Source organism: Pteropus vampyrus, unplaced genomic scaffold (assembly GCF_000151845.1).
Source record: "Pteropus vampyrus isolate Shadow unplaced genomic scaffold, Pvam_2.0 Scaffold231, whole genome shotgun sequence".
NCBI classification, from domain to species: Eukaryota; Metazoa; Chordata; class Mammalia; order Chiroptera; family Pteropodidae; genus Pteropus; species Pteropus vampyrus.
In genome coordinates this window covers 1,081,694-1,094,369 of record NW_011889012.1, presented here as the reverse complement: position 1 = coordinate 1,094,369, position 12,676 = coordinate 1,081,694, and the positions used below count along the sequence as shown (strand labels likewise).

Sequence of the window (12,676 nt, the reverse complement as noted above, 5' to 3'; positions counted from 1 at the left end):
TGCTGAGCCAGGAGGTGACTCAGGGGAGAGATTCATCGTATACTTTAAGGCAACAGACAGACAGGAACCGTCTGCTCCTGGCCCTCACTGTTCGCTGGTCTCTGACATCGCAAAGGGGTCAACTTCTCAGGCGCAGTTCAGCTGAAAACAGCTGCCGGCAGAGTGGCCGGAGTCCAGCCTGGCTCTGGACCGAAACGAGCAGCACATTTTTTGTTAAAAATTAAAAGGACGGAGAAAAACAGCAGACGAATCCCCGCTGAAGTACCTTTTACACAAGACCTAGCCAGCCCTCCTCCACCTGTGTCCTCGGCTGTTGTTGCCACAAGGCCGAGTGCTCTGGGGACAGGGCCACCTGATTCATGCACATCCCCGGGGGTGTCCAGCCCTGGGCCCGGCACAGAGTTGGGCTGGTAAGTCTGGACCTCGGCCGACCAGGGGCTGCTGCCCGGGGGGCCCACCGATGAGGCCGTGACCCTGCCCCATCTCTCCGGCATTCCAGTCAGAGGGGCGGAGAGAGCTGCAGCCAGGCCCTGCTCACCCCGCCCCCTCCCAACAGGTCTCACTAAACAAGGTCCAGAGACGTCCCTGGGGCCCACGCCCAGCTCAGGCCCTCGTGACTCCCTCCCACACAGCTGCCTCCCTGGAGAGCCAGGAAGACGGTGTGCGGTGGGAAACCGGACAGAGGCAAAGGGCCAGAGTCACGTGTGACTTTGCCTGACCGGTGGTGCGGGTCACTCAGGGGTCTGCCCCTTCTGCACGTCTGGGAGAGGTAGGATCTGCCCACACGGCTCCTGTTCAGCCTCCCGCAGGGATTGGGCGGCTCACTTCCCCACTGCCGGGGCCTCTGTTTGCTAGTCATTCAACAAACACTTGCAGAGCGCCCCATCAGTGCCCTGGAGGAACTTTTAGCTGTGGGGTCCTCTCGAGGTGCCTCTCGAGGTAACCAAGCGGCAGCCTAGACGGAGACCCCAGCTCTAGCATGGACGTGCTCATGGCCTCAGGGGCCTGGGAAGGCCGGCTCGTCCAAAGTCAGCGAAGGCCTTGGAAGGAGCTAGTGCCTCCGGGGGACCCGCAGGCTTAGACTGAGCAAGGTCAGAGCCTGGAGGAGGTCGCCAGGGAGAGCGATGTGCAAAGCTGGGGACTGGAGGCCGCCCGTGGAGAGGGGCGCTGGGGGCTTCGAAGTGGACGGGTGGGGGAAGGGAAGGAGCTGGTTCCCGAGGTTGAGGATGGGGAGAGAGGCGGGCGGGCAGCCAGGGACGGTTGTCCAGTCCCGCCCCAGGGGGATGCCCAGAGGTGCCGGCTCTGCCCTCAGGTCTGAGGTGGCATCCTAGGTTGTCAGTGTGAGCAGATGGTTCTAGAAATCCTGGACCTGTGCCCTCTCATCGAGAGGCATGGCTGGCCGGGCGGGAGTGACAGCCGAGGGGCCGGCGAGATGCAGCCAGGGAAGCGACCGTGGCATTTAGCGGCACGGAGGGTGCTGGTGGCCTTGACGGAGGGCAGTCGGGGCGTGCGGGACGAGTGGAGGCGGAGGGTAGGATGTAGGACACCCCCGTAGAGGCTCTGGAGGTCCTTGGGGGAGAGAGCAGAGGGGCTGCACCCTTAACCTGCCACAGCAGCCCGGGATGGACAGCGTCACCCAGGTCCTGGCACCGGGGGACACCGGAAAGGCCTGTGGATGGTCCCACGCGCCCTTCTGCCTCAGCCAGCCCGCCGTGACCTGGGCCTGGTTTCCGGGGAGATGGGCCCGGCCGGAGGCCGTTCCCTGCCCCGCGAGGCCTTTGGGGAGCGTACGTGTGTCCTCCTGGGTTAACGCTGCACAAGCCAAGCTCAGGTCCACCTCTGGTGACTGGGCTCCCGAGGATGTCCAGACTTCCAGCGGGGGCCCTGCACCCTGGATCAGGAATGTCGGGGCTCTGGGAGCGAGGGCCCCGGGGGTCGAGGTGTCCCTGGGCTCGTCTGTGAGCTGGAGTGAGTCCTCAGGCTTCCAAGGAAAAAGGCTCACGTCATGCCTCCTCCTCTGGGACCTTCTACTCTGTCTGCTCTGTGCACCCCTCCCGGTCACCCCGTGACCTCAGGCCTGCCCATGGTGGGAGACGTGACAAGGAGGACACACCAGCCGGGGCCTTGTGCCCTCTGCGGGCCGTGAAAACAGCCTTTATGCCTTTCTGACCAACTTCCTCCCAGTGCCCAAGGGCCATTATTCGGGGTGTTGGGAGGCAGCGCCCCTCTTCCCAAAGCCCCACCCCGCTGGCTGCCCCACCTCCCCAGATGAAGCAGTACTTTCTGGGGGCATCCTTGGTACAAATGCCCAGGCACCCGGTCAGCTCGCCCTTGTGCAGAGTCAGCCATTCCCCGACGCCTGCCGGACAGGCGGATGACCGAGGCCAAGTGAGGCCGGGGTGGGGGGCATCTTCGGTGCCGGCCCAGGCCCGGAACTGCTGACCGCTTCCTGAGGGCCTGTGACCTGGCTTGGGTCAGCCATCAGTCATCTGAAAGGCCTGTTTGGTTCTGGTATCTTTGTTTTGCAAAGAGCGGTTCCCGCCACCACGGGGCCCAGCGCTCTGCTCGTCCATGATGTGGTGGTTTCAGCTGCCGAGGCCCGCGTAACAAACACGCAGCCCTCGCTCGGCACGGGCCCGGTTCCAGACTTTCCGTGCTGTCCAGAGGCAGCCGGTGGTGGGCTGCAGGCCAGTGGTGTCTGTCCTAAGACACGTCCTTGCTCAGACCTGGGTGTGGAGGAAGCCGCCCAGAACGGCGCCCCTGGCGGATTCCCTCCTGCAGCCCCTTAGACCTGGGCGGGGCTCAGGAATGTGCTGGGCGGAAGGTTTGGTGGCGTCTTTGTCCCTTTGTCTCTCTGGGCAACTTCGTAGAGCCAGGCCACACCTTCATCCCATAGTCCTTGCACCAGAGGCCAGGAAAGATGGGGGTCACTGCTTGGCCTGGAGCCAGAACAGGTGTGGGCATGATCACCAGGTGGGACCTGGGCTGGGAGCCGACCCCTCAGAGTCGCCTTCGATTCGAAGGCGCCCCGTGACCTCGGTCGAGGGGCTTTTCTTCCTGAGCCTCGGGGTCCCCGAGAGGCCCGCCCTTCGGCCTCACTGTCGTCACCCTTCTCTACTCGGTGCTTGTCCCCTGCGCAAGAAGCATCAGTTCACGAAAACACTCGCTCTGGCCGTGAGCATGGAGGAGGGTGCGAGACACGGCCTCACATCCCTATCACGCTGGCCTGAGCCGGCTTCAAGCATAAGACGGTGTGCAGCTGGTCCTCGACGCTGTCCCTTGTGCCCCGTGCGGGGCCCACCGCAGCCCTCTTCCTGAGCCCTCCCCACTCCATGTGGCAGGGATCTGCCCCCTGGCTGCCCTGGCCGGGGATCCTGAGATGCTGCACCAACCTCCCCCGCCCCACCTCCAGAAGCAGCGCCCAGACCCAGGGCCAAATCCAGCCTCTTTTTCATAAATATGGTTTTATTGGCACACAGCCTACCGGCTAGCTCGCGGTGGCCAAGTCTGCTTCCGTGCCATGATGGCGGGGCTGTGGCAGAGACCTACCCCGAGGCTGGAAAAGCCGAACTATTCACCCTCGGGCCCTTTACACAAAGCAGATGCCGCGCCTGCCCAGAGTGACGATGCGGCTCAGGCAGGTCTTGCCACGTGCCGGGGCTGCTGGGGAGAACCGGCAGCCTGCGGACTGGAGGTTAGGCGCACCCCGCAGCCCGCCCGGGGCCGGCGTTCCAGAGACCCTCTCTATGGCCGGCTGCAGGTCAGCCCTCAGGAGGAGAGTGTGAGGGGGCCTCTCCTTGGCTTCATTGTCTGCTGTCACCTGGAAGTGGTCGTGGGAGCCTTTGGCAAGCCGCACACCTGGAGTGGGCTGACCAGGTAAAGGCCCAGCCTGCCCAGTGTTCTGGCTGGCCCCGAGGCCCCGACTCTTCCTTCAAGACGACACGGCCGTGTGGGGATTCAGGGCTGCCGAGCTCAGACGGCACTTAGGAAGGGGCAGACCGAGGCCCAGGGAGCGACAGGGTCTCCCAGAGGGACTCGCAGGCCAGGCGGGGCCCTCTGTTTGGGGAGCTCCATGCGGAAGGCCATGTTCTTCCTCCAGAGGCCGGGGTGGGCGGTGCCAAGCCCAGCGCTCCGTGGATCGAGGAGCACTCTGTGAAGTCAGGGTGCGTTGTGCAGAGTCGGGGTGCATTCTGTGGATTCGGGGTGCAGAGTTGGGGTGCTCAGTGAGGTTGGGGTAGGCTTGCAGAGTTGGGGTGTGTTCTGTGGATTCGGGGTACAGAGTTGGGGTGCTCAGTGAGGTTAGGGTAGACTTGCAATGTCGGGGTGCATTCTGTGAGTTCGGGGTACAGCATGCAGTGTGGGGGTGTATTCTGAAGACTCCAGGCGCAATGTGCAGAGTTGGGGTGCTCTTGCAGAACCGAGGTGCTCTGTGCAGAGTTGAGCGCTGGGTACAGTTGGGATGGCTTTTGGAAACCCCCTCTGGCCTTGGGCCGAGAGCACAGCTGCTGAGACAAACAGGATACAGGTCTCGGGCCACCGTAGGGACAATGGCCAGGGGAGGAAGTGTGTCCAGATCCTTTCGCGGACGTGGAGCCGGTCTGGGGCCCCTCTCAACACCATTTCCAGCAAAACAGAGGGAGCAGATGCCAGGCGTCTCGCGATCTGCGTGGCGTGGGGGCCTGGGGAGCGGGCGGAGCATGGGGGCCCCACCTCACAGACAGAAGCCGGGGCCAGGAGAGGCGGGGGCCATGCCCAAGGCCGGGTGTCTAGGGCGGGAGGCCTCGGTGCCCTCGCCCACCCCCTCTCCAGCCCTCCCAGGGCCCCACTGGGCAGTGGGACGTGCCGGCCCCGTGTGTGGGGCGGGCGGCTGGGCCAGGGACCGAACTTCCAGACACGTCCCTCTTTCTCCGCTCGCCTGGACTGCTCCGTTCCCTGGCCTTGGAGGGCAGAGGCCACAAGAGAGGCCTGGACACTGGCTGACGCCTAAGCTCGGTTGTGTGGTGCGCTCTGGGCACAGCCTGATAGAAAATTCTGGAACCTAGCTGAACCCTCAGAGTGGCCCAGAACAAGACCACAGGCCAACTCACCCTCACCCACCACCCACTCTCTCTGCACAAGCTGGGGTGCCGAGGCCGAACGCCCGCGCGGCAGAGCTGGCCTGCAAGGCCGTGCAGGTGGACGTGGGCATCGTCGGCCGGCCCGGCTCCCGCCCATCGGCAGCCTGTGCTGGAGACAACGGGGCGGGTGAGGCCAGGGAGGGCGTCTGGAAGGCCACGGTGTGCAGCGGGGCGAGGAGGACCTGGCGTGGGCGATGCGGCCCCCTTGTGGGCATCCGCGGGTCCCGGGGGCCACACAATGACGCTGGGCACCCACCTCTGGGTGAGGACCGCAATCTCGTCCAGGAGAGTGGACCCCGCAGAAGAGCCCCACCCCCGACACACACACAAGGAAGGTGCAGGACGAGCCCACCCCGGAGCCGTGGGCGGGGCCGCGCTATCTGTGCAAGGGCTGCGAGGTGGGGGACAGGGGGCTGGACGGAGGCCCCTGTCCGCTGGGCTGGGCTGGGACCACTGAAGACGATGGAGGAGGAAGTGGGGGGCGGAGCGGCAGGTGTCTGCGAGGAAGTGGGCGGCGAGAGCCTGAGCCCCGCAGGGCCTCCAGGACAGGGTGCCGGGCCTCCCTGAGCCCCAAGGGCAGCAGGAGGACATGAGAGGTGACCGCATAATGCCCGGTGGATGGGAGTGTGGGGGACGAGGAAGGGGCAGGCCGTGGATGGGAGTGGTGTCGCCCGGAAGTCGCTCAGCCTAGAGGGATGGTCTTCAGCCTGGGCGACATTGCCCCCCCAGGGGACAAATGTCTGGACATGTGCTTGGTTGTCACAGCCAGGGTCAGCTTCTATTTAGTCGAGGCCAGGGATGTTGCTCAAACCCTACAGCGCCCATGGCAGCCCCCCTGTGGTAAGGGGACATCACATGGCAGGCCCGCTGTGATAAGGTGTCAGCAGTGCCACCTCGGAGCCCCAGGGTCTGTCAGACCTGGTTCCAGCTCATCGGCCAGTGTCACTGGCCTCGGGCATGTCCCATGCCCTTGAACCTCAGTCTCCCTATCTGTAACACAGGCACATGACCGCTTACCTTCGAGACTCGCGCATGAAACCAGGCCGTGTGTAAAGGCTGCCCTCCTGTTTCGTTTTATTTCGTTTTTTTTTAAAGATTTTTATTGGGATACAGCTAACACACGTAGTGCCTTAGTTTCAAAGTCCTCCTGCTCTTATTCTAGGGCTGGGCTGGGACCGTCAGCCAGCGCCTCGCGAGGGCAGGAGGCAGGGCGACTGCTGGTTAGTTCTGCTTCTGGTCTGCGCCAGCAGGAGACCGGGTGCCACCTCCCAGCGAGCGGGGCCGAGACTCCCGGGTGGGACCCTGATCCAGCCCGAAGGCCCAGAAGGGAGGTGAGCTTGTGGGCCGGCCCCCATCCGTCCCGTGTCTCGCTAGTTAGGCCAGCAGCAAGCAGCTGCACCTGTGTGTGCGTGCGAGTGCCCGTGCGTGTCTGCGTGTGTACGCACACGTGTGCCCGAGTCTGTGTGTAAGTGTGAGCGCAGTAAGTAGAAGAGGAACAGAGAACACAGGCTGAGGCTGGCAGCTGCCGACTTCCCCAATCCCAGGGACCAGGCGAGAGCCTGGGTGTCCCCGGGCCTCCACCCCAGAGCCTAGGGGCTGGCCGGGGCCTGGAGCTGGTCCAGGAAGGAGCTAATGATCAACCCGCCTCTCGCCACTGGCCCCAGGCGCAGGGAGGAAGTGGGGCAGGAAGCAGGGGGTGGTGGCCACCGCTGAGCAGTCGGCCTGGCCGGGCCGCTGCTGTCTGCCTTGGCCGGTGAGGCAGCCGGTAGGGCCGGCCAGGGAGGAGCCGGGAGCAGCCACCGGCGCCTGCTGTCCTGTGGCCGCCGGCCCAGAAGCTGCCTCTGAAGATCGAGCACAGGTACGAGGGTGCTGGGACAGGCAGGTCGCTGGGGACACTGGGGGCGCAGGAATGGGGGGACCGGCAGACAGGCGTTGCCACAAGCAGGGTCCTCCCGTAGTCGGATCTAAGAGCAGTTTCTACCTGTCACGTTCTTGAAGACTTTCCCAACGTTTTGGGGGTGGGGGGCAGCACTGAAGCCGGAGAGTCTGGAAGGCCGTGGGCACTGGCTGCTGGCGGACCAGCCAGAACTCCAGGGATGCTGCTCGCGGGCACTGGCAGGGTGGCGCCCGCAGTGAAGTCAGATTCGATACAGCACGGAGGCTTCCGCCACCCAGCCCGACGCGCCCCCACCTGGGCGCCCAGCCAGGGCCTCCGGTGTGTCTGGATGAGACGCGGAACCTAGCCAGCAACGAGGGACTCCAGCTTGAGGGGTCTCGAGTGGCCTGCACACCGTGTTGGCACCACGTGGGGCAGATGTCACAAGTGGTCAGCCTGGGGTGGCAACGTAGCCGTGACCTGGCCACTCCAAGTCACCATCTTGGGCCTCTTTTCCAGCGGCAAAATGGGACGAGCGCCTTGGCCAGGGGCACCAACCAGAAAGTTCTGGGGGAAGGGGGTGGGAACCCAGGTATGTGGTCTATAGACACCCCTGAAAGTCTGCACGGGTCTCCGGTGCCCCCGCCAGGAGCCCCAGACCCCCAGCCCTGTCCAAGGGGTCTTCCGACCTTTGCGGTCTGTGAGGCTCATAGAAATTATGGCAGAGCCACGTCGGGCAGTCAGTGGTGCCAGCTGGTGCCGGGGCCTGGGGCTGCCTGCACGTGGGCCGGCTGAGCGAGGGCGGGGTGGCCTGTGGCTGGGGGTGGTGCACGGGCCGAGGCGGGTACAGGTGAAGGGCATAGGGCTTGTGCTCGAGTGCCGGGCTCAGACCCACCAGGCGTCGAATGCAGCCTCGAAGTCTCGCCGAGCCTCAGTTTGCCAGCCTGTGAGATGGGCACGAGGCCCCCCCGCCGACCCCCGTGCCCCAGGCCGCCGTGGGGATTAGAGGAGGCTACTTCAGAGTGGTGGCTGTCGATACGTGATCGCCACACGGCTGCTGCTCACGCACCCCCTCCCCGCCCCCGTGCTGGGCGTTGGCCTGAATCACTCCGTTCCCTCAGGAGAGTACCCCTGTGTGGGTGAGGGTCACCCTGCCTCACAGCAGACAAAGCCGACACACCGGGCGGCGGGACGGGCGGGTGTCCAGGGGCAGCCATAACCAAGCCCACGCGCTGGGTGCTTATACCAGAGATTTGCTCTCGGTCCGGAGGCCAAAAGTCTGGGGTCGGTGTCAGCAGCGCCGGGCGAGGCTCCTTCCCGCCTCTTCCAGCTCCCGGTGGCTCCAGGTGCTCCCGGGCTTGTGGTGGCATCACCCCGGTCTGTCTTCTGTCACCATGTGTCCTCTCCCGTGTCTGAGGGTCCCTCCTCTTCCTATGAGGACACAAGTCACCAGGCTCAGGGCCCAGTCTAAGCCAGGGCGCCCTCATCTGAATGTCATCTGCAAAGGCCCCATTTCCAATTAAAGTCACCTTTGAGCTTCTGGTGGACACCAGTACCGGGGACGACCGGACGAGCCTTGAGGTGTCTTCCTGGGGAGGAGAACGAGGCCTACACGGCCCTTCGAAGTATTTGTTCAGGACGCGCCCCGTGAAAGCTCTGGCCAGGCCCCCCAAACCCGTGCCGGGCTGGACCGGCACCTCCTCTCCCCCTGCCGGCCCACGTTTGCTTCATCCATCGACCTCCTTGCGAGGCGGTGTTTTCATCCTCATTCTCCGGTGGGTAAACTGAGGCATGGAGCGGTCACCCAGGCTCCCTGGGATCAGGTGCCAGGCCAGGCTGCGGGCGGCCCCCCAGTTTGTCCCCACAATAAGCTGAACAAAGAGGATGAAGGCCAAAGGAAGAAGACCCCCCGCAGGGCGGCTTGATGCCGACGCGGCCAGCGGCCCCCGCCGGGCTGCGGTCTGGGCCGCCCCTCTGCGTCGGAGCTGGCGGCGGGCGAGGCCGGGCAAGGCCTGTGGGAACCAGCGGGGCAGAAAGTCTCCCGTGGAGGCTGCACCCACGTCCTCGTCGCTGGGCTGTCTAGGAACCACGCGTACGACTGTCCCCAGCCGTCCCTCCTCTTGGCAGGTCTCGCCCAGCAGGGGGCAGGTTCCCTGAGCCCAGGGACTCTTCCTTGTCCTCCGGCACCCGTCCCCGAGCGCCCGGTGCAGGCCGGCACGGGGCGCAGATGCACACGCGGGAGGCAGGCAGGATGCAAGTGACCGCCCCGTACGTGGCACGCTTGTGCCAGGTGTCAGCTGTGACCGTGCCCGCCGCACCGGGCCCAGGCTGCCTGCCTCCCTGCCACCGGTGCTGCGTCCCCTGCCTGTCTGCTCCTGTGTCCTCCAGCTGGTGACAAAGCCCCCCGTTGCGGGAGCGCAGGCGGCATGGCTGTCTCAGCGTTCACCTCTGACCCCGGGAAAGAGTGAGGCATGACAGTGGCTCTTGGGGCCCCGGGGGCACCCTGGGGATAGGAGAAGCCTGCCTTGGCCACTCCCTCTTCCCTGCCCTTGGCCACCTACTTCCTCCCGCCCGGGGCTGCCGGGGACCTGGCTCGTTTCCTGCCAAACAGGACGGGGTTGTCGAGAGGTTATTACAGGAGCCACCGATCTCGTGGGAAGCGAGGCTGGAGTCACAGCTCGTGGGGCGTGGAGTGAACAGGGGGAGGGGCGGTCTCCGGGGCCCTCGTCTCAGTGCTTGCTGGCGGGACGTGGGTGGGCTTGTCTCCAAGCCCCGGTGCCACCGCGTGTGACAGGACATCGCTGCCCCCTGCTCCCTCACGGTCCTCGCTCTCACGCGTCATGCACGGTCAGGTTCTGAGCGGCGGTCACACCACGGGCTCTGAGCCGGTTCCTCGGGGCGTGTCCATCCGCCGGGCCCAGCTGGCGTGGGCCAGACCACCACGCACACGTTGGCACGGGGCTCCCACAGCTTGCTCCAGGCACCCGTGCTCGTTGCAGAGGGAGTGACAGGCGTCCGCCAGGCACGGTGGGGTCCTCTCCCCTGACCCCCCACGCTGGCGGTCACGTCCATGTGAGTCCCAGGGTCCAGTCTTCCCTGAGAGGCTGTCACCACCTTCTCTCTCCACAGACGCCAGCCCAGCATGTCGAGTCCTCGGTGCTGAGGCCACCGCTGCTCATGGGGGACCCAGTGGAGGCGGCCGCGGAGGAGCTGGCCCGGATGGAGCGGGTGCCTGCAGGGCCCTCAGGTGGCAGTGGCAACAAGGTCCAGAGAGTGGCCGCCAGCTCATCGGTCGGCTGGGAGCGAGCGGGATGCGAGGAGGCCACGGCTCCGGGCAGAGGCCACGGTGAGTGCAGCCTTCGGGGTCCACCCCGCCGACTGCCCGGCCCGGCCCAGGGCCAGAGAGAGAATGACCACCACCAAGTCGCTGGCGGCCGGCGCGTGCTTTCCAGGGGCCCGCCAGCCACGACGGAAGCGGCTCGCAGCAGGCGGAAGGCCTCAGACCCGCCCTCCCACGCGCACGGCTCCTGCAGACCCTGCGTCCTCACCGTCCCTCTCAGTCCTTAGGACACAAACCCCGATTCCTCAGGATGGGCAAACGGAGGCCGGAGGGGGAGAGGGGCCAGTGGCCGGGCCGGGACCAGAGCGGGGCCGGAGCGCGATGAGCGGGTGCGCCGTGGGCCGTGGCCTCGTACCCTGCGGGAGGCCAGGTGGGCCGGCTGCCCGGGGACCTGGTTCTAATCCTGATTGCTGCGGGCCACTGTTCCCACTTGGAAACCTGACCGCTGGCCCAAGTGGTCTCCAGGACCCCGTCTCTGACCTCCTCAGGGGAAAACCAAGCTGTGCTCAGGCCCCTCTCCGAGCCAGGCTCCTGTCCCTCCCTAGGCAACCCCCTTCAACCCGACCACCTGCCTAGTTGCCCTTTGAGACTCTAGGGCTTGGCACACAGTAGATGCTCAGTAAATATTAACAACCGATTAATGATCGGTGCATCGGGAGAACAGAAACTAAACCGCACACGAGGAGCCTGGCCTCAGCCTCACTGGTCCATGCCTGGCAATCGGAGGCACTTGTAAACCTGTCACCTTGGTCCTTCCGGGTCTAGGTAGAGATGAGGAGGGCCAGGTGACCCTTCTGGGTGCCGACTCACAAAGCACCCCATCCCGCAGGCCTGGCCAGGAACGGGGGCGCTGTGGGGACCTGAGCCGGGAGCCCACCAGCGTCATGGAATCCGGCCCCCGGGGGGCACGTGGGGGTGGGGGTCAGGGGAGGACAAGGAGCTGGGTCCCGCCTCCCGCCTCCCGCCTCCCGCAGGCAGCCCAGACCGTGGTGGGGGTGGGGGGGAGGGGACCCTTAGAGCAGAGGACGGGCGAGGGCTGGTGCCGCGGCTGAAGGCAAGCTCTGTGCCTTTCCACCGCAGCTGCGCGGCTCCGTGACGCACGGTGACGCCCGCACCAGGGCGCGTTTGCGAGCCCAGCCCAGGGCCGCCCGTGGCCGCCGGCTCGCTCAGGGCGCCGCCCGGCTTCACGCGATCCGGCCGCTCGGCGACGCGCACCCACCCAGAGCACCTTCGCCTCCGAGGTGTCTCCTCACGATCCACGCTGACGATGAAAGCGGCAGGAAATGATGCAAATAACCCCCTGACCCAGCTTCCCCAGCGGCCGGCATTCCACAGTGCTCTCCCTTATTCACACGCACTACTTTCTGAGCCGTTTCGGGGCGAGCGGCGGACGCCGTGCCCCTGGACCCCAAACACTTCGGCGTGTGTATTTCCTAAAACTGGGACATGCCCTTGACAGAGCCACCGTGCCACAGGGCTCCGACATCACGTTCGGGTCTAAATGACCATCTGAGACCTCGCCGGATCTCGTCACTGTAACGTCCCTTAGAGCGGAGAAAGCCTGGGCCATGCTGTTGTCACGGCTCCTGGGCCTTTAAGCTGGAGGTTGACCCCTTGGAGAATTCAGGCCAGTTTCTCTGTGGGACGCCCCTCGGCGTGGGCACGGCAGTGATTCTTCGCCTTCACGGCCAGGTATGGGGGGGCAGTAGCACCCCCAGAATCGCCGTGTCCCCCTCCACACAGCAGGGCTGGAGGCTGCGATGGTGATTTGTCTCGATACTGGTGATATTCATCTCTGAATTGGAGGATGGAGCTTCAAGCCAAGATCTGGGTGCCATATGCTTCTCTGGGACTTGACAGGAGCCTGAGTCCCTGCTGTGTGGCGGGTCCTGGGGACACAGAGCAAGCAAGGCCTGGACGTGGGCTCTGGCCTCCCAGGCACTGAGATGGCGTGGGGCTGGTGTGCTCTGGGCGGTCAGCAGATGCCAAGGGGGAGAGGGCAGAAAGCAGCACCAGAGCGCTGCCCGGTCCGAGGCTGGTGTGGCGGCGCTGTGCCCAGGCCTCAGCAGGACGTCCGGAGGTGGCGGGGTGACCGGCCGTACTCCAGCTCACTCTCTGCCGCAGCCACAGGCTTTTCCTCATCAGATTCGCCTCGACCCTAAGGCCTCGGTTGCTCGTCCCGTTTTACAGATGAGCAGACTGGGCAGGGCAGAGACGAGGCGCCCGGCCAAGATGCAGACTGGGAGCTGGATGGAGGAGCGGGGGGTGACAGCAGAGGACTGAGTGCCACTCGGCGCTCCAGAGCCCGTCCTCGGCTCTGGTCCCTGTGTGAGCCCCTCCTCT

The 12,676-nt window shown here is 65.4% G+C and overlaps 1 protein-coding gene across 6 annotated transcripts in view; it reads left to right on the top strand.

Moving 5' to 3' along the window:
• Nucleotides 1–638: 638 nt before the first annotated feature.
• The window catches only part of SH3TC1 (SH3 domain and tetratricopeptide repeats 1), a 39,140-nt gene continuing 27,102 nt past the window's right edge, over nt 639–12,676 (top strand). Inside the window, exons 1-2 of one of the 6 annotated variants that reach the window (XM_023519680.1) lie at nt 639–769; nt 10,123–10,339. In XM_023519680.1, the coding sequence (XP_023375448.1) occupies nt 10,171–10,339 (169 nt within the window). In that variant the 5' untranslated portion in view covers nt 639–769; nt 10,123–10,170. Of the gene's footprint in view, nt 770–2,536; nt 2,916–3,387; nt 3,877–6,467; nt 6,976–10,122; nt 10,340–12,676 lie in introns of those variants that run through there. The other 5 variants (XM_023519682.1, XM_023519681.1, XM_023519683.1 and 2 more) reach the window with 5 other exon arrangements.